Below are 27449 nucleotides of genomic sequence, written 5' to 3'. Positions count from 1 at the left end.
TGTGGAATTCATCAGTATTCATGTCTGTAGTAGTATATATTTTTCTGAATTATTTCACACCTTGTGTGACGAAATTTAAACTGTCAGATTTTTATTGAAAAACTATTTTCAAAGCAGTATATGAACACTGATGATGAAATTCATAGAAAATCTATTATATTTTCAGCATTTCAGAGGCAATATAAATACTGTGTTAATCTAGCTTCTAAAATATGAGTTTTGAATACTGATACCTTAAGATAAAGAAGCATTAATGTTTGTGTTGAGTGATGAATAAATTGTATAGCATTACTTTATTCTTGTGCACTGTTTTAAGTTTTCATTTCACTTATATCTAAAAGAAATATTTAAGAATGGGATGCAAATTTTTAAAGTAAGAATCATGGTAATAATATTAAAATATGAAAAGAACATTTGATTTTTTTTGTTTGATAGATAGTGTACATGAAACATTCATGTAAAATCATTTCATTATGGATATTCAAATCAAATGTATTTGTTAATTTTGTTACATGTTTTACTTATATCTAACAACCATATCTGACATTCTTTAGGAAGAAGAGAGTAACGATGTTCTAGTTGACTTCAACCCAAGAGGTAACTTGATTATAGGTTATTGACTGGATATTGGGTAACTTGATTTTAAGTTATTGACTGGATATTGGGAGTAACTTAGTTTTAAGTTATTGACTGTATATTGGGAGTAACTTATTTTTAAGTTATTGAATGGATATCGGGAGTAACTTAATTCTAAGTTATTGACTGGATATTGGGAGTAACTTAATTTTAAGTTGAATGGATATTGGGAGTAACTTAATTCTAAGTTATTGACTGGATATTTGGAGTAACTTAATTTTAAGTTGACTGGATATTGGGAGTAACTTAATTTTAAGTTATTGAATGGATATCGGGAGTAACTTAATCTTAAGTTGACTGGATATTGGGAACTGAGTTATAGGTTATTAACTAAATATTTGGATTATCAGGTAACTATTAAAGATTATTGACTGAATATTTGGAATATCAGAAAACATAATTATAGGTTATTAACTGAATATTTGATGACTTGATTATTTGTTATCTACTAAGTTATATCTGGTAACTGTTTATTGTAGCCCGAGTAGGATAATTATTTGTATGTTGTTTACACAGGAGACACAGACATATTGTAACATGACACAGTGTAACTAGGATAATTCTCTATTTGTTGTTTACAGGAGACACAGACATATTGTAACATGACACAGTGTAACTAGGATAATTCTCTATTTGTTGTTTACACAGGAGATACAGACATATTGTAACATGACACAGTGTAACTAGGATAATTCTCTATTTGTTGTTTACACAGGAGATACAGATATATTGTAACATGACACAGTGTAACTAGTATAATTCTCTATTTGTTGTCGACACAGGAGACACAGACATATTGTAACATGACATAGTGTAACTAGGATAATTCTCTATTTGTTGTTTACAGGAGACACGGACAAAAGTGGACTGACTACAGACACCATCAGTATTCTACATTTCTTTACGAACAAGCTAGAGGAGGCCTTGGGGTAAGTCATGTGATCAGATCAGTAACTGCCTAATGGCTAGGGGATGTTGGAATGTCTTACTGTGTAAATGGTCAATACCTGTAGCTTTGATCACTTTTTGATCTTTTTCCTGGAGGTTATAAAACTTTTTTGAGCATATTTTCATACTCAAACTCAAACTCGTACTCAAAAGTAAAGTTTATAAAACTTTTTAAAAATTATTCTGAAACTCAAATGGAGTACTTGCTCAAGATTTTTTGAGTACGCTTGGAGCTTGCTCAGAGTTGTACTCAAAACAAATATGGCTGAGTGTGAGTATGAGTACGGTAAAAGTTTTATAACCTCCAGGCCCGTTTGTCAGTTTCTTTCTGTATTTTGCTCTATTTTTAAAAATTGAAGGACACCTTCATCAAACTGAATTAATCACGCATTCATTCACTCCTTCAAATGACCTCATTTTCCTGGATTTTGTTTTTAGTTCTAAACAAACATGGCTGGACATTCTTGGTCCATATTGTTGATGTGCAGTGAATCATCTAATGCTTTGGTGTTATATATTTTTGATCCGTATGTTGAATGACATTTTTATTCCACATTTAGCAGCCAGACGAAGATATCGGTACCATTATTACTGGAGGGAGTGCTGACAATAATCAACAATTCTCCCCGAGAAATGAACTCCAATGAACTCTTTCAGGAAATCATATGGTAAAGAGAAAGCATTGAATTTTGAACATTTTGGATGTAATATTGCTTGATGTATGAAATTCACGATCTGTTAAGACTGTAAGGGATGATTGTGTATGTTTCTGGATACAGGAAGAGTCTGTGCCCGGCTCTGATCTCATTATTGGGTTCCCCAAAGTCCGAGAAGACGGTGTGCAGTCACAAGACGGCACACAAAGAAGATGTTGGCCGTGGGTCGGGGTGTTCGATGTCTGCCCCAAACCTACAGGCTACCACAGCTAAAACTATTTATAGGTAAGTGTATATAGGCATGAGGTGAAGTCACCATTGCAAAAACTATTTATAGGTTAGTTTATATAGGCATGAGATGAAGTCACCATTACAAAAGCTATTTATAGGTAAATTATTTAAGTCTTGGCTGAAAGCCTGGGATATTCAATGTCTGTCCCAAACCTACAGACTGTGTCAGTTTAAGTTAGGAGTATGATAGCAGTCTTCGCCAGTAGGGCTAGTAGATTCACAAAATTCACTAGCCCAGAAAAAAATCCACTAGCCCAAGACAAAAAATAAACAAATAAATAACAACCATGACGTTTTCATTCCTTTTTAATTACGTATATTATTCTGCACAGCATCAGATTTTCCTTTGCTAAATTGTCTCTTTGCTCCCGATTTTAATTTTTCAAAAGCGTTCATGGTGTAAGTGTTTATTTTTACTTAGTCACCATTATTAGCTCTTCTGAGCCGAAGGCTCAAAGAGCTAATGCTATGGCCATTTGTGCGGTGTGCGTAAATTTTTAAGAAAAAGGGCTATAACTCAAGAACCCCTTGGCCAATTTTTTTCAAATTTGTTACAGGGTATCATTGGCTCAAGGGCTTTCATACATACTAAATAGAGGGATGTGACCCTTTAACAAGGGGAGATAATCAGGAAAATACAAACAAAAGTAGTGGTTGCTAAAAAATCTTCTTCTCAAGAACCACTGGGCAGATTATCACCAAACTTGCACATAAGGATGAGGATATGTTGTAGATTAAAAATTGTTCAAGGCATTACCCTGGGGCAAAGGGCGTGGTCTCAAGGTCACTTCAAAGTTGACCTAAATTTATATTTCCTTAAATCTTTGATATTTTAGTCATTATAAGGACTAGGATCATCAAATTTTGACAGTTGATGCATCTTAGGACCTTGTGTCAAGTTGTCTCAAAAGTAGGTTACGGTGACCTACTTTTTGAATTTTGCAGGTATTTATTTTAAAATTAATTTTGATGCATATCTTGGACACTTTGAAGCCTATGATCATCAAAACTTGTCAGTCGGTGGATCATGGGACCTTGAAATGCGTCAACTGAAAAATAGGTCGCCGTGACCTACTTTCTGAATTTTATGGCTTATCATTTATAGATATATTTTAAGTTGTTATTTCAAATACCGAGAGGTTTAGAATCATCAAATCTTGTAAGTTGATGCATCTTGAGGCCTTGAAACATATTTATAAAAAAGTAGGTCACAGTGACCTACTTTTTGAATTTTGCAGATATTCAAATTTCACATTTTCAATTTTAGATGCATATTTTGGGCACTGTAAAACCTAGGATCATCAAACTTTGTCAGTTGATGCGTCTTCAGTCTTCGGTTTGTGTCAACCAAAAAGTAGGTCACCGTGACCTACTTTTGGTATTTGACAGCTAAATTACTATATTTCAGACACTATTTGACCTACAATCATCAAACTTTGTCAGTTGATGCATCTTGAGTCTTCGGAGTGTGTCGACCAAAAAGTAGGTCACTGTGACCTACTTTTGGCATTTGACAGTTATATTTATATATTTCAGTCACTAATTGACCTACAATCATCAAACTTTGACAGTTGATGCATCTTGAGTCTACGGAGTGTGTCGACCAAATATTTGACCTACAGTCATCAAACTTTGTCAGTTGTTGGGTCTTGCATGTTCGAAGGGTTTCGACCAAAAAGTAGGTCAACTTGACCTACTTTTGGAATTGGACGGCAATATTTATATATTTCAGATACTATTTGACCTACAGTCATCAAACTTTGTCAGTTGATGCGTCTTGCATGTTCAAAGGGTGTCAACCAAAAAGTAGGTCACCTTGACCTACTTTTGGAATTGGACGGCTATATTTATATAATTCAGATACTAATTGACCTACAGTCATCAAACTTTGTCAGTTGTTGGGTCTTGCATGTTTGAAGGGTGTTGACGAAAAAGTAGGTCACCTTGACCTACTTTTGGAATTGGACGGCTATATTTATATATTTCAGATACTATTTGACCTACAGTCATCAAACTTTGTCAGTTGATGGGTCTTGCATGTTCGAAGTTCGCTGACCAAAAAGTAGGTCACCATGACCTACGATTGGAATTTGACAGCTGTATTTCAATATTCAGATACTAATTGGCTTAAAATCATCAAACTTTGTCAGTTGATATTTCTTGGGTTCTCTAAATGTGCAAACCAAAAAGTAGGTCACATTGACCTACTTTTTTTGAATTCTTAGGATTTAACTAAAGATTTAGAATACTAAGAGGCTAAGAATAGAAATGGTGGGGTTGTACAATTTATCAGAAGAGCGATTCTAGGCCCTTGGGCCTCTTGTTAAGTCATTGAGACGCTCATCAAAGTATTAAAATAGAGTAACTGACTGAAGCGTTTTAATGACTATGATCTCTGATGATTTCTAAAGGCAATTTACACCATACATAAGTCGTATTTTTTACTAGCCCGTTGGGCCAGTGTGTACTCGGATTTTACTAGCCCAGCATGAAATCTAGTAACCTTGGGCGTCGGGCTATTGAGTTTTTGCGAGGACTGTAATAAACTCTCTCAGTGTAGACAGACTGTGTAGGAGTATGATAAAACTCTCACAGTGTAGACAATTAACACTTAAGTTTGTATGACTATGTTTTGTGTATCACACTGATTTAGTTTATCTAGATTACTTAACAAAGGAGATAAGTATCCATCCTTTACCTCCAAAACAACATCCAGGTTGGTTCTATTTGAAGAAAAACTTGGTCATTCTTTGATAATCAGTTTCTGAAGTGATCATGCTAACTAACAGATACTGTGTGTCAATGGATGAAGGGTGGACATTTATTTTCCAGCATTGCAGTATCTCTGGTGGAGTTGATGGGCTCAGTCGGATCCATGAGACCTGTTCTAGAGTCGCTGTTCCACAGAATGCTGTTGTATTCACCTCCCCAACACAGACTAGATGCACTCAAGGCAGTCAGAGAGGTATAAGCATGTGTGTCTGTCTGTGTGATTTGGATTTACATATAATAGCATTATAAAAATTCTAGGTAAGGGTTATACCATAAAAGTGTATCAGCAACCCACGAAGATAATGTTTTGTAGCATCACATATTTTAGTGAGTTTAAGTTTTCGGGCTTTGGAAAAAAAATTTGTGGGGATTTAATTTCACAGTGGAATAGATACTATTTCATATATTTCATTGCAGTTCCACTTTTTTTGTTCAAGGGGAATTTATATTCATACAATGAAATGGACGAAAATTAACCCTTCACAAAAAATTGTCATTAGAGTAGAATATTCAAGTTAGAAGACTTGGATTAGATTAATTAAGCTGTCAGATTTCTGAACACGATGAAAGGTCCCAGTTTTCACTCACTTTATTTGAAAAATGTCTTATACTCAGAAGGTACTGGTTTTAGGCTGTCTGTTTGGATGTTTGTCTGCGATGTTGACACTTTTCCTAACTGTGTAACTACTGAAGATTAATCGTTTTTCTGAATCTTGTTTGATGTTATGTCTGCTCTGATTTCAGATACTGAGGACTCCGGAGAGCCTGTATAACTTAGCAGCCCCAAGCTTGGATTCGGGATTGAGGGAGACAGGAGCCAAGAATCCGAATGCAGACATCTCCCTCCTCAAACTGTGAGTTATTGCTTAATAGTGTCAAAAGATCTTAAGTAGGAATGACATACCACAGAAATCTAATATGGATGAAAATAATTTGAAATTGATAAGGGCTATTCCAGAAATAAATACATGGGGGGGTCGGGAGGCACCTTTTGTATATACCAAGCACCCATAAAAAAAAATAAAAAATTACCCCATGACCCATCAAATTAATAAACTCATTTTACAATGACCCATCTAATAAAAAAAAAAAAAACTAACCAGACCCACCACAAAAATATTTTTAAAAATGAAAACGGTACAAATCTCGCGAGGTTTTCGGGACAAACATTCTAGTCAATGACGCGGTAATGCCTGTGCGACATTGTATCACAGTAGTTCTGAAGAAACGATGTCACATCAACAATCAAAGGCATCTATGGCGGGAATGTTGGAAAGATTGGGAGTCCAAACGATGCTATTATCATGAAAAGGGTATGGATATGTTTTTCCACGAATCGTTCGTCTTCTAATGGAGCCCGCGCCCGGAGGCCTCTATATCACCATCACACGACTGATAAATATAACACATCGGTACCCTCGTATAAATCAACTAAGGTTTGCCTATTTTTATTAGAAAACGGAATACCTATTGGTTTCAAAATATTCCCAAAATCGATGCACTGTAAACTGTAATAATCTACAGAACAGAGTTCGCTGCCATCACGTCCAAAGGGACCCTATTAAACGCGCCTCTAATTTGAAGAGTGCCGTAATGGAAAGTTATGCGCTGCGAAGAGCGACAACTCGAATAGTTCTATGTTACTTTCGATTTCGAAAGCACGTTTTCAATTTTCCCTCCGACGTTTTGTAACCAACACGACAAGAGCGACAATAAAAATATTCTGAAAACTCAACACCCACGTAGCACAAAATAAAACAATAGAAACTACCCACTACCCATAATAAATATTTTATTAACAATCCCACCACGGACCAATTAAAATATGAAAAAATACGACCACCCACACAAAAAAATATCATTTGCCGCCCGACCCCCCCATTTAATCATTTCTGGAACAGCCCTAAGTTTAAAACTTACCTTCTTTAGTGAAAAAATGCAGTTTTATTGAAAAGTAATCTAAAAACAGAAATTAAAACCCCTGCTAGACTTTGAACTCACGATTTGCAGATCAGCAGTCGACATGTAACACTACTGAGATACCCAGCTAGGCAATTAGATTTAAAAGAAATATATTGCTGATATTTATATTTTTATTCAAGTTTCGGAAGGAAGTCAACCATTATGACGACGTGTTATTCCTCCTTAAAGAGTCGTATCTGGTCTCCTAACTTCTAAACTGAAAATCTGATCTTTAGTGTAAAATATATTGAAATCAAATTACTTTGTGGACTGGTGAAAGGAATTTCTGAAATTACTAAGCTGTACATTTCACATTCAGTACATTGTATAATACGTACAGTCGTGGACTGTGATTTAACATTCCGTACATTTTATAAGATGTAGGATTGTTGACTGTGTGTTTAACATTCAGTACATTGTATAATGCATAGGATGTTTAACATTCAGTACATTTTATAATACGTAGGATGTTTAACATTCAGTACATTTTATAATACATAGGATCGTGGACTGTGATTGACATTCCATACATTTTATGATGCATGGGGTCGTGGACTGTGCGTTTAACATTGAGTACATTTTATAATACGTAGGATCGTGGATTCTTTGGAGGACTGTTGTCACTGTAACGACTCGGCTGTGTGTGTTACCAGCGTGAGTTGTGTGGAGGAGATGTTGGGGGCGCTGGAAGAGATTTGCCAGGGGGCTGGTCTCACCCCCGACCTCCAGACAAACATGACCAAATTCTACAGGACAATATCAGAAACAGGCAAGGCTAACACTCACAATCAAAGAACTGATATGGATTTTATTTTTATTTCTAAACAGAGGTACAGAAGACCATATTGATGATCAAATATAGGGTCAGCCCAGTTGTTTTATTTAATGAGCTGAATATCCTTCATGATAAAGACTTAAAAGCTTAGTATTTACAAAGTGTATCACAAGGTACTTCTTATGAATGTGTTAATCTAAGGGGACTGTAAAATACAGAATCTAGAATATGAGGGAAAATCTGTGGCTCAAAATTACGTTTTTGTCTGTGTTACTAGGTACATCTCGAAACAGCAGTGTGTCATCCTCCTCTCAAGAAACTGACGGAGAAACCGACACCCAAGAGCCTGACGACACCCAACAAAACAACCTGCAGGACCAAGATGACAAGGGCACACAACTCCCTGACATATCAACTAAGGCAGACTTCTTTGTTAAAGAGTACAGAATTCGTGAGGAGATCAAGAGACAGTATAGCAGGTTTGGGAGGTTCATGCAGGAGTCAGAGAGACAAAATGCCCAGGAGTTTGTAAAGAGTCTGGAGACTTTGGTTCCAGAGCTGGGACAGATGTTAGACATTACAGAGGTAGACCACGCCCTCCAGCAGTTCGCCGCGGAATTCTGTACAGGTAACAGTTCTCCATGGAATTCTATAAGGAAACAGTTCGCTGTGGAATTCTGTACAGGTAACAGTTCTCTGCGGATTCCGCCACAGAATTCTGTATGAGTAACAGTTCACCGCAGAATTCTGTATGGGTAAAAGTTCACCGCGGAATTCTATGCAGGTAACAGTTCTCCCCGGAATTCTGTTTGGGTAACAGATCACCGCGGAATTCTGTGCAGGGAACAGTTCTCCACGGAATTCTGTTTGGGTAACAATTCACCGCGGAATTCTGTACAGGGAACAGTTCTCCACGGAATTCTGTTTAGGTAACAGTTCACCACGGAATTCTATGCAGGTAACAGTTCTCCCCAGAATTCTGTACGGGTAACAGTTCACCGCGGAATTATGTACAGGGAACAGTTCTCCACGGAATTCTGTACGGGTAACAGTTCTCCGCGGAATTCTATGCAGGTAACAGTTCTCCCCAGATTTCTGTATGGGTAACAGATCACCGTGGAATTCTATGCAGGTAACAGTTCTCCTCAGAATTCTGCACAGGTAATAGACTGTGGGTGTGGATTGTGTTAAACAAAATCACAAACTGTACCTGCATTGGTTGAACAACTCACTTGCATTAATTATCAAGTTTAAATTGGAATAGATTTGTAGTCACATGATAGGATTCTAAGGATTGCACACAAGAATCTTGGTTTGAATGCATAAATTTTTTATTTCCTGTTATTTTAATCTTCATAATTTAAAATGCAATTCATTTGTTGAGATGTGCTTATTTTCCAGCATTGTATGGTAAACAGGCACATGGGGAAAATGAAAGTGAAAGTCCAGGCGCCATTTTAAATGCTGATGGGGTTTATGTGTCCAGTGTCAGTGCCCTACACCTGTGTTTACAACTGTCCTCATCAGGGTATTATAAACACCAAAGGAGGGACAGAGCATGCATCACAGAGGTAATGTAACAAATCTATACAGATCCTAAGCATGCATGACAGAGGTGATGTAACGAATCTAAACAGATCCTAAGCATGCATGACAGAGGTAATGTAACAAATCTATACAGTGAGATCCTAAGCATGCATGACAGAGGTAATGTAACAAATCTATACAGATCCTAAGCATGCATGACAGAGGTAATGTAACAAATCTATACAGATCCTAAGCATGCATGACAGAGGTAATGTAACAAAACTATACAGAGCCAAAGCCTTATTGTGAAAGAAATTTAAAAAAAAAAACATCTGTCCTGAGCAAGTAAAATTTATAATAGTTGGGGAAAAAATATCATTGTGTTTAAAAACAAATGCATGGTTTTTAGTACCAACCTAATTAGGTTAGCAGAAGCTATTCTAGATAGATATGAATTTATTTAGTCTTTAGGATGTTTTCTTTCTGACAGATTTAGTTGGGAAAATGTGTTAAATTTGTCTAGAGATTAATATTTCCAATTTTTTGGTTGTGGTAAGAGCTTATTATGAACTCTGTGCTGGGTGTTGTACATATTCTATAGTGCTATTTGTAGAATGGGTTTGTGGATTCTGTGCTGGGATGCGATTTGTTATTGTTCCTATCCCCGGCCTGGCTTAGGGAGGTTTATCATCATGTGACCAAGAGAGACCTCCTACAGGGTGTGTCAAAAGCCTCATCATCTCCTCTTATCAACCTGCTCAGAGGTCTGTACTTTTATCAATGCATTTTCTGCACAGTGAAAATACGTATATATTTATATTCTGTACAGTGAAAATACGTATGTATTTATATTCTGTTCAGTGAAAATACGTATGTATTTATATTCTGTACAATGAAAATACGTATGTATTTATATTCTGTACAGTGAAAATACGTATATATTTATATTCTGTAGAGTGAAAATACGTATGTATTTATATTTTGTACAGTGAAAATACGTATGTATTTATATTCTGTACAGTTAGAATACATATATATTTATATTCTGTACAGTGAAAATTCTTTCTTATTTATATTTGCAATATGTTTGCCTTTATAAATATCACTACAAATTGTAATGATAGTCATTTCCTCATGAATGTGCTGCAGTTTGTGAACAATGCGTGTATCAATCTTAATGAATATAGTACGCACATTTTAATGACTGAGAATTCTGACAAAAATAAAAGTAGTCTAATAATGTAAATACGAAAAATATACATTTCATTTATGAGAGTGCTTGAGGGAACTTTTGTGCTTTATGAAGTATGCAAGTGTGAAATGGTGCAGTTCATGCCTTTTTATATTTTCCAAAAATGAAATTTATTTTTTAACATTACATCATTATCATATAAGCTATTCACATTTATGAACGTTACCGGTGTAAGGCTTTGTATTTTTAAAGAACTTTGTTGTAAATTAAGAAAGGATTTGATTAAAAATGGTACTCTTAGAGAGGAGGACAAGTTTATGTGTTAACCATTCTCCACAAAAACTTGCGCGCTTGTGTGTGAGTGTATCTGGTATTTGTGTATGCGATGGTGTTCATCTCGTGTGTGAGTGTATCTGGTATTTGTGTATGTGATGGTGTTCAGCTTGTGTGTGAGTATATCTGGTATTTGTGTATGTGATGATGTTCAGCTTGTGTGTGAGTGTATCTGGTATTTGTGTATGCGATGATGTTCAGTAATGGATCTGAATTGCGAGGTATGTTGCTGAGTGTTTTTATTATGTTACAGACATTGACGGCCTTGGGAATCAGGAGAAGGGTGGGCAGTTCCTGAGTGTGTGTACCACAGAACTGAGAGAAGAAGAGGAGGGGTTTGATAGAGACAGCCTCGTGAAATCAGGTCAGTCATCGCGTGTGTGATATATATTGTATTAGGTGACCACTTCTTGAGTGTATATGTACCCCAGTTCTAACTGAAGGAGGGGTCAGACAGAGACAGCCTTGTGAAATCAGGTCAGTCATCATGTATGTGACCTATATTGTATTAGGTGATCACTCCCTGTGTGTACTGCAGTTTTTACAGAGAGGGTACTGATTGGGACAATAGTGTCTCTCAGGTCAGTTGTTAAGACTTCACTTGTGCGTTGTACTGTAAGACAACCATACCTGGGGTGGTGATTGCATGCCTCCTCTGCCTTCTTACGGATAGGATAGATATCATACTGCCTTCTTACGGATAGGATAGATACCATACTGCCTTCTTACGGATAGGATAGCTAACATACTGCCTTCTTACGGATAGGATAGATACCATACTGCCTTCTTACGGATAGGATAGCTAACATACTGCCTTCTTACGGGTAGGATAGATACCATACTGCCTTCTTACAAATAGGATAGATATCATACTGCCTTCTTATGGATAGGATAGCTAACATACTGCCTTCTTACGGATAGGATAGATATCATACTGCCTTCTTATGGATAGGATAGCTAACATACTGCCTTCTTACGGATAGGATAGCTAACATACTGCCTTCTTATGGATAGGATAGCTAACATACTGCCTTCTTATGGATAGGATAGCTAACATACTGCCTTCTTACGGATAGGATAGCTACCACACTGCCTTCTTACGGATAGGATAGATATCATACTGCCTTCTTACGGATAGGATAGCTAACATACTGCCTTCTTACGGATAGGATAGCTAACATACTGCCTTCTTACGGATAGGATAGCTAACATACTGCCTTGAATGATTGCAGGCATTTCTTGGATGTGAGATAAATTTGGTTTTGTGGATTCCTTGTTTTGCAATGTTTCTAAACTGCACGACTGGACAGGAGGAAGATGTGTAAAATTTGTGTCAGATTAAACAGGTTGTTATATTGTACAGTGTTTACATGGTGGAGAATAGGGAATGAAAATTCAGGACTGAAATTCACAGTAAAACGGATTGTACATGTGTCACGTTAGATGATTTTCACTGTGTACATGTACTTACAATGTCCTTTGTACCATTAGTGAAAGGTTTATGAAATCATTTTATGTGAATGAACTTACATCCATCATTTTGTTTGTTGTGTGTATTCATAGATGTTGTACTGCACTATTTTCCAGGTAAGATGTTTGCCTGCCGTGTCTTGTCAAAGTGTTGGGATGGAATCCTTGATGTCCTGTCTGTACTACTGAACGGGAAATCATCTTGTGGGATCTCCAGCAGTTTGGGACTCCTCCTAGGAACTGAGGGGGCCAAGGAAGAGAGCCTGAGAGCGCGGGAGGCGATCTGTACCAGTCTTAATGGGCTACAGAAGGCAGCACGGCTTTGCTGTACACTGGGTAAGACCATGATAGATATCAGCCACTGTGCTCGGAAAGAACAATGCAAGAAAGTGATATCGAATAAATATTATTTATTTTGATATATACAGTAAAATGCCAGAGGGAAAAGTCACATGACAGGTAGTTGTAATAATTATACTGGTACATGTAAAATGATTTTAAAATCTCTTGAAAGGGATGTATTTTTATAGTCGCACATGACTAGAAGTCATTTAATTGGAGGTCAACTAAGAAAAGTTTGACTATACAATGTAGATGTTTTGTGTAAGAGACATTGTGGGAAAGCATTATTATATTTCTCCTAATTATCAACGTTAAAATCTAAAAAAAATTATGCCTCTGGAATCAATGATTCGGGAGCATATATATTTTTTTTCGGCCTGTCTGTCTGTCTATCTGTGGCAAAAAACTTTTTACCTTGGTCATATCTTTTACACCATAAGAAGTAGAGCTTTCATATTTGATATGTGTAATTCTTGTGGCAAGACCTTTCCGTTGACACCAAAATTGGTCTTGTGACCTTAACATTGACATCTGACCTGGTTCCACTTTGTTGCAATTTTGGGGGATCAGTGTTTCACAAACACTTCTTGTTTTTGTCTTGTCGGCAGGTCTGCAAGAGTACTGTGGGGCAGTATTCGGCCAGTTGGCCAGCACATCCTGTGTTATTCTGGATACTCAAAGAAGCCCAATTCTGGACCGTAAATCTCTGAACAAAACGACATCACACCAACCAAAGCTCGTGAAGCTTCACGCCTCACACGTCCTCAGTATGGATGTTGTCATGACAACTGGACTCGAGATGGGGAGTCACTCAGCAGATTGCTGGAAACATTTATTCAGGTGCAAATTACAAAATATTCGCATTCAATAGCAAGAAATTTGTCAAAAATACACCTTTCCATTTCAAATGAGTATCTTGATATACCAATATGTCTCACATACACTGTAATAAAAAATGAAGTTAAACAATTTGAAAAATAAAATGTACTCATTAGAGATCCTATCTCACATACCAAAAGTAAAAACAGACACCAACAACTACCATATTATAGAGTGAATTTACCTCATGCATATTACATGAGAAATGAATGTCTCTTTTATTTTGTTCTGCAGAGTGTGACTGTGTGATATTATTTGTAATACATTTTGGTGTTTGTGTTTATACATTCATACTTTAACGTCTGTTGTAGATGCTCTGCATTTATATCTGAGTTGGAGCACACGTATTTCAGTATGGGTAACAATCACTCCAATCTCCCTAAACTACAACAGGAGACAGCCACTGAACCAGACAACCAGGGTAGCTTGTTCAGGTCAGTAGAATCTACACCATTATCATATTCACTGAGACTCCTCAATACTGGTCCCCTGAAAACTGGTCCCTCTCGAAATCGGTTGAAGTCCCAGCAAAAGTTTTATGTACTCCTTATACAGAATGAAGGACAGTACACTACTATTTTGCAAATTCAATAATTAACATACATAAGTTTTTGATTTAATTTGATTGTGCTGAATAAATCATAAGCTGTAAATTATATATTTGCTATTGGCCTGCATATGTCATGGTGTGCCATCCATCATTCGATAATGATTGAGCATTTTTAACTTCATCTTGATAGCTACCCTTCTAATTCTTTTTATACCCCCCGCAACAAAGTTGAGGGGGAGTGGTATACTGGAATCGGGTTGTCTGTCTGTCTGTCCGTCCGTCCATCCATCTGTAGATGCAATGGTTTCTGGGCTCTAAAGTGTTATCCTTTCCACCTAAAGTCACCATATTATACATATGGACTACCCATGGGATGAAGATGTTCCCTATTGATTTTGAAGTCAAGTGCACATCCTAGAGAAGAGACTTCTGAAGGATTTGTCATGCCCTTTCTTTTTTACACTCAGGAAAGAGGTAATTTATACCTATTAGCAGCACCCTTTGAGAGATTGGGGTAAGCAGGGGGTATTCTTAGTGAGCATTGCTCACAGTACCTCTTGTTTAAGTTTGACGTGAAGCAAATGGGGGACATCAATTGTAAATTTCAGGACTTCTGCAACCCAATTCCCCCAGGGCCTTAGGGGTGGAGCAAAAACTATAATTAATATATAGTTGATGATTCTAGAGGTAGATGTTCTGACTCCAGGTCGGGGCCAAACTTGGCATACAGTATTTGTGTGAAAAACATTTAATAACATTTTCCTTAATGCTAGTGATACTAGATTGAAACTGAATGGATATTTAGAAGGAGCAGGTAGTCCTTTACTAATTCAAAAATTGTAAATTTCATGTTTCAAGAGGTAGGGGATTTTAGTACCAGGATGGGCGAAAATGGTCAAAGTGATTAAATGTTTTATAATTTGAATATCTTTTTAAAATGTGCTGATACTATATAAAAGCTAAATGTATATAGAATAGGACAGGCAGAAAGGGATGTACCAAAACTGATATTATATTACGCAAAGTCTGTCATCAGCATGGACACTTTGGGGGTATGGGTATTTTTCAAAAGAACACATAATTTTTTCATACTGCTGCTTAATATAGGAATTTAGCTGAGATATGCAGAACTGGAAAATTACCATAGATTTCATAGCTCTTTGGGCTAATGATATATTAACTAATTCTCAGGTGACCAATAATTTGGCCTGTCGGCGTCTTGTTTTAAGATTTCGTGAATTAGAAATCTTCATAAGTATTCTTAAAATGTCCATAATCATCAACAGAAATTAGCATTGATATTGAACAGGATGAGCTTTGGAAAAGGGACATAAATCTTCCTCAATATTCAGTAAACCGGCCACCCCTCTAAACTGGCCACCCCTCTAAACTGGCCACTCCTCTAATTCGGCCATCCCTCTAAACCAGCCATTTTCTTTAGTCCGGCACCTGGAGTTTCACTAATTACATGCATGTATTTCCAGTCTGTCATTGTATATTTCATGTTCGGATACATGTACATGTGTTTTCAGCCTGTAATCTCTTAGGTATTTGTTCACATGGGCAAAAATTCAACACTTTGATTGAAGTGTTACAGGTTACAGAATGTTTTACCTAATAACGATTAGAACATAGCCCACAAATATAACTTCTCTTTGCTAGGCATAGTTTATAAGCTTCTTAAAGGGGCATGGACACGATTTGAGCTGAAAATTTAAAAATTTCATTTTTCCATTTTTAATGCTTACAATGCTTAACTTAGGTGTTTCTAATGATCAGCAAAAATTTGAACGTCAGTAGTCGAGTTACAAGAGAGATACAGAGCTGGAAGTTTTCAGTTCAAATCGTGTCCATGCCCATTAAGTTGGAGGTAACATTAGAAGAGTGCAATATATGCCATTCCCAGTAGTATATTTCAAACTTGTGTGATTGTCTAATTTGGTGATGGTACAGTGACGAGCACGAGCTGTATGGGGTGTCTGCCACCACGGCGGTTCCTGTGGCGCCAAGGATCAACATCACCGAGTTAATCAAACAGAGCGGCATAGAGTCTGGATGGGAGAGGTCTCTGACAGGGGGAGGGGTACTGAATGCTGCCCAGTCATCACAGGCCCTGTGTGGGCTTTCACAGGAAGTAGACAGGTAAATCTTCACGGGCTGTGTGGGCTTTCACAGGGAGTGGACAGGTAAATCTTCACGGGCTGTGTGGGCTTTCACAGGAAGTGGACAGGTAAATCTTCACGGGCTGTGTGGGCTTTCACAGGAACTGGACAGGTAAATCTTCAAGGGCTGTGTGGGCTTTCACAGGGAGTGGGCAGGTAAATCTTCATGGGCTGTGTGGGTTTCACAGGGAGTGGACAGGTAAATCCTCGGGGCTTTCACAGGACATGTGCAGTGTAAGACCGCAGAACAGTAATTGACAAACCGTGGTCTTATGTGGACTTAATATGTTAAACTGTAAACATTGAAGTTTGACTAGCACTGTTGTTTTTTTAATATTATCTTTTTTATAAGTTCTTATACAATTGGACTGTCAGACTGTTAAGTAGCTTATTGAAGGATGCATTATTTGAGTTTTACACACAGCTTACATTTGATTGGCAGACTGTTTGAGGATGCAGCCAATCAGCTCAATCTGCAGGCCCTGTTGAACTTCCTGTCAGAACTCTGTGACTCGAGTCAGTACCAGCTTCACAGCCTCACTCGGCAGGTACCCTGGGAGGGGAGTCAGGGGGATTCCAAGCTGCCCCCTAATGCTCTCCACCTCTACCGCTTACAGGAGGTTCTGATGAAGGTCGTCCACAGCGATCGGCCCCTGCTACACCTGATGAGAGCGTGGAGTGTGGTATCCCCACATCTGATAGAGGTGTGCAAGATTTATTTGTACTGTGTTGTTTTGTAATTTGATTAATAAGGGAATTCCCCATACCACATCTTAATATTGAAAACCCGACAGATTTCTACCAAGATTTCTTAAAAACATGAAGTGTCAATATACACAGGTTTTGAGGCATTGTCTTTATTTAAACAGTGGAAATATGTTTCTTTTATATGAACTGAAGAAAATGGATTGAATTTGACTGTTTTTAATAATTTTTCATCTATTGAACCATGCTGTTGGTTTCAAAATGATGAAAATACACGTATAGTAGTAAAAATTTTGACTTCATAGCCTATCATATCCAGAAAACTGTGACTTCTAAAACTTACAGATTTTGAAACTTTTTAATTTGTTTCACCTTTACACTCTAGTAATCATTTGATATAAACATTGATGAGGCAGCGGACAATTTGAGAGCCCAATAACCCCCTCTATGTTAAAAACTTAGAAAAAAATGCATTTTGGAAAATGGTGTTTAAAATTCCTATCCCTAAAAACATGTATAATTCATCATTTACATTACTAAATTACCATTTCAATAAATATTACTAGGTGGTTTTTGAAACACAGTTTAAAACATTAAAGCTTTGAATAACTAAACACCACTTTCATTGATTGCTGTAATCTTTAGGGATTGGGCTTGAAGTTTGGAAAATCAAAACTGTAACGTGGGGCTTACTAAAAGGCACAAGACAATGCTGTGCCTGTGGCTATGAGAAAGAAACTATCAATGACCGATGACATATATGATGAATTCCTGTTTGGTATTGTTAAATAATAAATCTATAGTCCAATCACATAGTGATTCACTTTCCATAAACTCGAAATATCAGACTTATCCATAAACTACGTCACATAAATACTGACATGACGTCACAATAGATGAAAAAATAAATTATGTCATCAGGTCGTTGAAACAAATATTTACATTTGTTAACGCCCAGTCAGAGAATTTTAACCCCGTGTTACAGTACAAATTTTGGAAAATTTTAATATTTTAAAAGAAATGAATTCTGCAGTTCTCGTCCCATTAGTAATTTTTGATTCCTGGTAGTAGTATTTTTCACATAATACGATACAGCCATGTGATGTGAGTGTTAAAGACATGTAGTAGTACCGCATGCATGCCGAATCAAATAAACTTGACTAAAACATCAGAGGTCATGCCGACCAGAAAGTTTTTTAGACAAAAGAAATTACATGTAACACCTATGGATACGTACAAGAACACAAATGACACCTAGTCGAGATAAATGTTACAAATCTTTCAGCGTATGATCTAGTTGACTGCCCTGAAATCATTGGACACAACAGAGATATGCACATATGCATATTTATTATGGATGCGGAGTGCCTTGGAAATGATTTTTGTCGTGTAAATAAATATCAAAATACTATTTCGTGTAAGGGGGTTTACAATGTCATATAGATTTAGATTGTACATATATTTTAAGGTCATGACGACATCATATTCTTTCAGGTTTAAATAATTTATCAGGAAAACATTACAAAATATGTGACTGTGAGTACATGTACATGTATCACACAAAAATTAGCATTTTGTTGTAGGAGATTCGATATTTCTACCCGTCATTAATGATCCACAATCACACAAAAGAAATGGCCTACAATAGATATAGTCAAGCGAAGTTGACAACACAATTTAACATCATAATCTGTAATATTTACAGAAATATCTCGAGAATTACTAAATGACTAAATCGTACGTAACCCAATGTGTATTAAGAGTTTAGACTTCGCAATGTATAGACTAACTAAAAGCATTCTTCGAGTTTTGTTTTCGTTGTACCAACAGGGTACTATGAATGGTGGACTAAAAATGGCTGATATATATAATTACATCTTTTGATAGGACGAAAATTATTTGGATGAAAAGAATTTTATATTCTCAAGACACAAAATGGAAAATGTTGTTAAGTAAAATTGTCTCCTTAGGAACAACTAATTAAAACAGGATCTGGTTATATAAATGTTGATAAAAAGAATTGTAAGAATGCTTTCTGGATGACTATAGAGGTTATGCTTAAACTATTGAATGAGACAATTGGCACAAATGAAGAGTGATGACTCCACATTGAAGGTTTAGGAGGTGACTCCACATTGAAGGTTTAGGAGGTGACTCCACATCGAAGGTTTAGGAGATGACTCCACATTGAAGGTTACAGTCCCTGAAACGTTCTACTTTACCATTTTTCCGTTCGTTCACCGTTTGCTCACCGTGCGTTCACCGTTCGTTCACCGTGCGTTCACCGTGCGCTCTCCATTCACAGTTTTGCGTTCAGTGTGCGCTCACCATTCGTTCACCGTTCAGTCTTTTCATTGTCATTCGGAACACCAAAGTGAAAGGACCAATCTTGATAGCAAGGCGAAAATGAAAATTGAACGTGTGGGTACATTTTTGTAAGAGTGGAAGGATACTTTCTTTCTATATTAGAAATTTAATTTTGAAGTACAAAATGTCAGGATTATCCACTGTGAATGCCGAAAGGTTCATATGAGCTTTTGTTAAAAACAATTCTATATGAGAGACGAATATAAGAGCTTGTCGTTATGAATTTAACCCAAGTACAAAAAATAAGGCAGTTTCAGGTAATGAAAACCTCTTCCTCTGTGTTCACGATTTAGCATCTACAAGTTCGGGCACAAATTATTATAATTATTTTGCATTGCTTGACAAGAGTTTTAAACAAGTCATCCCCCCCCTACTTTGAAAAATAAAAACAAACAAACGATGCCACATAATGTACATTGTACCGTATGTACGTGTCAGAATGTCAAACTGATATAGCTATTTTTACGCCTATATTTATGAAAGACATTGTCAATAAACTGATATTTACTACTCTTGCCAAATTTGAAACTTTTGTAACATTTGTCCTTAATGCAAAGATGTAATTGTTTATCTGGTACATTTCTGCATTAGCCTTTAAACATTCTACGGGTAGTTCAGTATAATAAACAATTTTATCTAAATCAAATATATACAAATATTGAACGATCTAACTGCAATCTATGGTCACATCAATAATAAAAATAGAAAGTTTTTGTACTGATTATTTTCTCGGGTCGATGTAGCTGCGACAAATGAATGGCACAAAATGTAAGTAGGAATATTTAATACTGTTAGGAGTGTTGAGGTGTTGACACAGGGTATACCGTCCTTATTGTTTGTTTACTGCATCTATCTTGACTCCTTTCGGGGGTGTTTGTTAATTACAGGTATCCCAAACGATCGAGCTCGTAAAGTTTGAAGCCATACATGAACACCTGTTAATTCTGGATGTCACTACACATGTAGACTATAGTGTTTTCTTTTCACATGCATTGTTTATATATTATATCCATGCATTAAATGTATCTGCACATGTAATGGTATACACAATGTACATACGAAATTTGCTTTTGTTTGTGTATGACTGTTGTGTGTATTAATGTACAATTTGCAATAATTTCATGAAATATATACATGTATACTCGGTACTTGTACAAAAATATATTACATTGAATATATCCATAACTGTAAAATATGCTGTATCACGATTTCAGTTTATTTAATTTTTTATTAATTGATGAAATATACATGTACATGTATTTTATTACTTGATTATGAAATAAGTAAAATCCCAGGGAAAAATCCGAAACATTCCGAGTAAATAGATCATTTTGCGTTCAGCGTGAGCTCAGTGTTTGTTCACCGTTCACTCTGCGTTCACTCACCGTTCATCAAATTGCGTTCACCGTTCGCTCTGCATTCGTTCACTGTTCGCTCTGCGTGCGTTCACCATTCGCTCACCGTTCAAGTGGGAAAGTAGAACGTTTCAGGGACTGTAAGGAGGTGACTCCACATTGAAGGTTTAGGAGGTGACTCCACATTGAAGGTTTAGGAGGTGACTTCACATTGAAGGTTTAGGAGATGATTCCACATTGAAGGTTTAGGAGGTGACTTCTCATTGAAGGTTTAGGAGATGACTCCACATTGACGGTTTAGGAGGTGACTTCTCATTGAAGGTTTAGGAGATGACTCCACATTGACGGTTTAGGAGGTGACTCCTCATTGAAGGTTTAGGAGGTGATTCCACATTGAAGGTTTTGGAGGTAACTCCTCATTGAAGGTTTAGGAGATGACTCCACATTGAAGGTTTAGGAGATGACTCCACATTGAAGGTTTAGGAGGTGTTTAGTGATCACTTTGACTTTCTGTCTGTGTGCCTGTCCATTCACATTTATTTCACACATCCACAATACTTGAAACCCCAAACTGAGTAAGTAATGTAACTAACCAAGAAAAACACTTCTCAATATTGAGGGCTACCATCAGTGCTTAAATCATGCTCTTCATGTTTTGTAGTCTGCAGGTCACAAGGACAGAAATGTATCAAAGATGGCTGTCACCTGTGTCCATGACTTCATCCTGGCCGTTCTGAGTGACCGTCCCGAACTGGCCTACTTCCACGTCAATGAGCTTTTATGTAAGGCGTTTGAGAACATGCTGTGTCTGGAGATGTGTGACGGGGATGTGCAGGACCAGGTGAGGGCTTACTGACCAGGGTCAAATTAAATCGGAGAATTAGTGAGGCCAGGACTCACTGACCAGGGTCAAAATTAAATTGGATAATTAGTAAGGCCAGGGCTCACTGACCAGGGTCAAATTAAATCGGATAATTAGTGAGGCAAGGGCTCACTGACCAGGGTCAAATTAAATCGGATAATTACTGAGGCCAGGACTAACTGACCAGGGTCAAAATTAAATCGGATAATTACTGAGGCCAGGACTCACTGACCAGGGTCAAATTAAATCGGATAATTAGTGAGGCCAGGGCTCACTGACCAGGGTCAAATTAAATCGGATAATTAGTGAGGCCAGGACTCATGAACCAGGGTGAAATTAATTCGGATAATTAGGTCACCTACACTGAATGTGAAATTCTCTCTTCAGCGGTTACACCTGTTAAGCAGTCACTTCATTTGATTCGCAGCTTCTGCTTTTATCTGCTATCATATTTTGAATGATTGCAGTTAATTTTCTGTTCAGATTGTGTTTTCTATCTGTAAGTTTGCGGCAATGTATGCTCTATCTGTGAGTTGATGATTGAATGTCCCATTTTCAGATTGTATGCTCTATCTGTGAGTTGATGATTTTCAGATTGTATGCTCTATCTGTGAGTTGGTGGAGGCTTGTACTGCAGACATTAAGTCAGGTTGGAGACCGCTGTTCGGGGCTCTCCGAGCCGTGAAGATCGAGTACACGATTAACGAGGAAGTGAACGAGGCACGACAGCGACATGTGGCAGCGGTACTGGATGTTTTCGAGGTGTACCTCAGTACTGACAATGTCCTTGTGTTTGCCAATGCCACTGTGGACTGTATTCTGTGTCTGCTCAAATACATCCGGGGACCAGGTGAGAGAAAAGGGAACCAGCTTTAAGCTTCCTCATACAATTTAATATATGTTGGTACTTATATTTCATAAATACAGGGTTGATGCAGTTCATTAGCATGCTGTACACAAATATCTCTGACATCAGGTTTTGTGTGTACACAAATATCTCTGACATCAGGTTTTGTGTGTACACAAATATCTCTGACATCAGGTCTTGTGTGAACACAAATGTCTCTGACATCAGGTTTTGATCAGGCTTTGTGTGTACACAAATATCTCTGACATCAGGTTTTGTGTGAAGAACACAAATGTCTCTGACATTAGGATTTTTGTGTACACAAATGTCTCTGATATCAGGTTTTGTGTGTACACAAATATCCCGGACATCAGGTTTTATGAGTACACAACTGTCTTTGACATCAGGTTTTGGGTGAAATTATCACCAATGTGGTTTCTCTTACTGCGTTGTAAAATTATTACTTATTTTGTGGATGGTAAAGATTGATATTAATTTTATTTTTTTGTAGTGTGTACATGTTGTAGTAAATTTAAATCATCATGAACAGGAGAAACCGAATTTAAATAACTACTATTCTACCACAAAATGATGTTCCAATGCAGATGTTTAAATTTCTCAACCATGAAAATAGAGAAAAGTCTTAACAGAAAATTGGCATACATATAAATTGAATTTGAAGATATGAATTTCAGTCTTCAGAAATTTTGTTATCTTGAAAAATATGTAAAGTATATCTTGAGTACACATTATGAAGTTTTTTGGGCTTTCATGAAAAGAAAAACGTTTACAGAAATGAGCAATTAACTAAATTTTATAATTTGTATGACTTTTAATGCCGAGTTCTACAAAGGACTGCAGAAATCAGAGACAAATTTATGGGAAGTTGTATAGGACATCTGAAATAAGATTTAGTATTCACTAAAATTCATTGTTCTCTTGTTAGATTGTCCTCTAAACTATATGATAACTCCAGATGATTTCACAGAAATCAAAATACATATAATGTATAGTGAGCGGTTAAACAAGAATTCTGTCTGTTTTACCTGTCAGGGGAGTTTGACAACTCTAGTGAGGATGACTCGGACTCTGGGAGCGACTTTGCCATGACAACATCGGGAGTGGAGAACTTGTGTATCCCAGCCCTGGGATATCTAAAGAGATGTTCCCAGATCCTTCAAACCATGTGGAAAATGCCTGCATGTCCAGTTTTTAACTGTGCCAAAAGGTGGGATCAGGCTTTATTACACTTCAAGAATGAAATATTGTGATTCAAGCATTGAATGAAGGTGATTTTTCACACATGAAAATAACACCATAACTACTTGATTGGACTGGAATTTTGAATTTCGAAAATTGATTAACAGAAAATTCACTGTTCTCTTGTTAGATTGTCCTCTAGACTATTTGATAACTCCAGATGATTTCACAGAAATCAAAATACAAAAATATGTGTCAAACTTACTCAAATATAATCAAAACATTTTCAGAAATTACTCTAAAACTGGAAATTTTACTGTCACTTTTACATTCCGAATGGTTTTGTAAGAATAATTTTAATGAAAGTTAAGTTACAGTATAATTGAATGAAAATCTCTATTGTGTTATGTGATCTCCACCAGTAGAATATGTGGAGACCTGTGTACAAAATTAATTTAGTTCAGCCAGCCAGTTCTAGGTTAATCTGGCTGGATGTAATGCTGAAAGGAAGAGATACATGTACCTTGACAATAATTAGACATATATATCCTCGAAAAAGTTAAATTCACAATTCAGCAATACTTTCCATGTTGTCATCCATTCTCTTTTATTAGCTCATCTGAGCTGAAACAACAGCCTAGGTGACTCAGTTGAGCGATATGGGCCATGGGCCTCTTATTATTAAATAGTACTTCAATCCTGATTATTGGATAATAAAAAAATCAATTGATGTTTTCTGTCTTAAATTTATAATGTGCATACAATTATGGAATTACTGTCTCACTATCAATAGGTATTAATGGTTTAAATAAGGATATCAAAGGTGAAGGTCAATTCTTGTAATAGCAACCTGTCTAATTGATAGCCAAATCTCTAGCCTCTCACCTCTGGTCGGCACAGGTTCAAATGCTGCTCGCGCCAGTAAGTGAGAAAGTTTCCCAGTTTACTTTCGGAAGGTCGGTGGTCTCTTCCCAGGTACATTGTAACTGGGTTTTCTCTTCCACCAATAAAAACTGGGTGCCACCAGATAACTGAAAAATTGTTGAGTGTGGCGGAAAACAGCAAAACAATCAATCAATCAATCTTAACTTTTCAGAATCCAAACGACCCCTTCCAATGTGTTTGTGGATGCCAGTCTTCCCCACATGAATATGGGAGACTTCATCCGCCACTACAGTGTGGTTAGGCGGTGTGAGAGCTGTGTCTCCAGTCCTTCCCATCCAATGGTCAGTCAGGGAGATGTTTCTACCTCAAAACCTGAACCAGCGGTCAGTCGTGTTGATGTCCCAACCCTAAAACCTGAACCACTGGACAATGTAGGTCACCTGGACGAGGGTGGAACGGACAGTCTGAACTCAGTAGATTCAGGTGTTATAACTAATCTGAGTGAAAGTAGGTCAGATAATAAAATGGATAGTGAAAACATTGACCAGGAAATGACCCACAGCAACTCTGGTCATAAGAGCGATACTGAAAACATCAGTCCTGTGCACTGTGAGAGATGTGCAGCTCTGAGGCTCCTTCACAGACAGCCGGGGGGTACCTGGGACAGTGGGCTGGAATTGATTGGTTCACTGGATACTGTAGACAATAGTACAGGGATCCTTCATGTGTGGTTTCTCTTGTTAGAGGGACTAGCTAGTGCTGTGTCGTCCTGTCCTAAATCATATCAACCTGAGACTCTGGAGATGTTCTTCGAGCTGCTGAAGGCTACATCAGATGTGCCCGGTGAGAATTGTGGGAATTTTTTTGCTTTTTAATAATAATATTCGTGTACTGTGAAATCATTTGATTTCTTGAGGGGGGGGGGGGGTCTAAAGTTTGTTTGAATTTTAAACCCCAATGAAATATACAATTTATTGTAATGTTTCAATGTACAGACTGTAAAATCTCGAAAATCTATGAAAATTGGGCCCCACAAATTTAATTTACTCCACAGAAAGAGTACAGTTGCTATAAGTTATTGGTGTTCGATGAAACACTCATCAACACAAGAGAACCTCTAACCTATGAATTGATGATATAAAACTCTGGATTGAAGTCTGACCTTGAGATTGTTGTATTTCAGGTGCTGAGTTTGCCCTGTTTTGTGTGAATAGTCTCCTCCTTCCGATGATCCAGGCATGGTTACGAGAGGGAGGTCGAAAACCAGGCTACTGGGAATCGGGGGCCAACAACTTCAAGCAGTGCTGTGGACTGTGTACTGACCTGGTGGTAGATCTTGTCCACAAGTTCTCAGGTAAGATTTCTTCTTCATACCTGCAGTTGTGTCAAACCAACCACATGCTGAATAAAGATTGGATGCGATGGTCAAAGTAATGATAAAATGCTGCAGCAGGATTTTTTCTGCCGACATTTAGCATGCCTATGACTGTCATTTGATGTTTTTGCAAGTGCGCAACAAATAAAGCAAAACGGACACATTAGATATTTGTCTGTGTTTGAATTAGATTGTTACATAAGATTTTAAATTCACAGGTAAATCCTCTTCAGTCTCTAATTCCCTGGAGCTGATGCTGAGACAGTTGTATAATATCCTGGTGGAGTGTGTCTCCCAGCCAGCAGAGGTGATATCGAGGCTGGGATGTTCATGCATCAGGTAATGTTGATTGAATGTTCTATTGATTGCATTTTGTGCATCACCTAATATTGCTAGAATCCCATGAATTGGGTAATACAGGTTTGAAAGAATCTCGAGCATCAGGTACTGTAAGTGCGTGGCCTAAAGGGCCATTTGTGAAGCGAGCTCTAATGATACCATGTGTATGAGTAAGAAATAGTTTAAAATCCAAAGTTTTAGGCTACCGTACATTGTTTACCCTCATTTTCTTTTGTTCAAGTCACATGCCGTATGCAAGACATATCCATAACACATCTGCACAACTTGTACCAAGATTTTTCCATTGACTTGCATTCAAGAATGGGGCATATAGTCTTTACCAACATGCAGATAACATATTACAGAATTTCTTAGAGGTTAATTCTTTGTTTGTAACCATGTGAATTTCTCACTAGTCGTTTGTTTGTAGATATATGGATTTCTCACGAGTCAATTGTTTGTTTGTAGACATATGAATTTCTCACGAGTTATATGAATTTCTCACGAGTTAATTGTTTGTTTGTAAACATATGAATTTCTCTCAGGAGTTAATTGTTTGTTTGTAACCATATGAATTTCTCCCAGGAGTTAATTGTTTGTTTGTTAACCATATGAATTTCTCTCAGGAGTCAACTGTTTGTTTGTAGACATGTGAATTTGTTTGTAGATTGCTGGTAGTTATTTTTTTTGTAGACATGTGGATTCGTTTGTTTGTAGATGTGTGGATTTTTCATGAGTTATTTGTTTGTTTATAGACATGTGATGTTGAGTGCTGGTACGGCATTTACTGAAGAGATGTGGCATATCAGTGGAGTTGCCATGGAGACAGCATTAGATGTATCCACATTCCACCTGAGACAGCTGATGTTGCTGTTTCATGCAGACTCTGACAATTTCTATGGTGATATAGCACAGGTCAAGGTCGCAATGAGACGAGATAGCACACCCCAGGAGTGCCACAGACTTCGACATTTGGCTCATCAAGTACGTGAATGTTTTGTGTATAGCAATTTTTAGGT

The 27449-nt window shown here is 37.2% G+C and overlaps 1 protein-coding gene across 3 annotated transcripts in view; it reads left to right on the top strand.

The window, feature by feature from the left end:
* Nucleotides 1–27449, top strand: part of LOC125673851 (brefeldin A-inhibited guanine nucleotide-exchange protein 3-like) — a 42383-nt gene that overhangs the window by 6588 nt on the left and 8346 nt on the right. For all 3 annotated transcript variants that reach the window (XM_056160454.1, XM_056160453.1, XM_056160455.1), the window contains 23 exons: nucleotides 555–597; nucleotides 1484–1565; nucleotides 2145–2252; nucleotides 2364–2525; nucleotides 5364–5496; nucleotides 6048–6157; nucleotides 7859–8034; nucleotides 8318–8668; nucleotides 9442–9611; nucleotides 10181–10331; nucleotides 11346–11456; nucleotides 12680–12898; nucleotides 13513–13744; nucleotides 14095–14217; nucleotides 16287–16475; nucleotides 16938–17199; nucleotides 21584–21763; nucleotides 22379–22634; nucleotides 23685–23859; nucleotides 24928–25559; nucleotides 25900–26070; nucleotides 26310–26430; nucleotides 27186–27414. In XM_056160454.1, the coding sequence (XP_056016429.1) occupies nucleotides 555–597; nucleotides 1484–1565; nucleotides 2145–2252; nucleotides 2364–2525; nucleotides 5364–5496; nucleotides 6048–6157; nucleotides 7859–8034; nucleotides 8318–8668; nucleotides 9442–9611; nucleotides 10181–10331; nucleotides 11346–11456; nucleotides 12680–12898; nucleotides 13513–13744; nucleotides 14095–14217; nucleotides 16287–16475; nucleotides 16938–17199; nucleotides 21584–21763; nucleotides 22379–22634; nucleotides 23685–23859; nucleotides 24928–25559; nucleotides 25900–26070; nucleotides 26310–26430; nucleotides 27186–27414 (4386 nt within the window). The remainder of the gene's footprint in view (nucleotides 1–554; nucleotides 598–1483; nucleotides 1566–2144; nucleotides 2253–2363; nucleotides 2526–5363; nucleotides 5497–6047; nucleotides 6158–7858; nucleotides 8035–8317; nucleotides 8669–9441; nucleotides 9612–10180; nucleotides 10332–11345; nucleotides 11457–12679; nucleotides 12899–13512; nucleotides 13745–14094; nucleotides 14218–16286; nucleotides 16476–16937; nucleotides 17200–21583; nucleotides 21764–22378; nucleotides 22635–23684; nucleotides 23860–24927; nucleotides 25560–25899; nucleotides 26071–26309; nucleotides 26431–27185; nucleotides 27415–27449) is intronic.

Source organism: Ostrea edulis, chromosome 3, assembly GCF_947568905.1.
Source record: "Ostrea edulis chromosome 3, xbOstEdul1.1, whole genome shotgun sequence".
NCBI lineage: Eukaryota > Metazoa > Mollusca > Bivalvia > Ostreida > Ostreidae > Ostrea > Ostrea edulis.
This window is presented reverse-complemented; position numbering and strand designations above follow the sequence as displayed.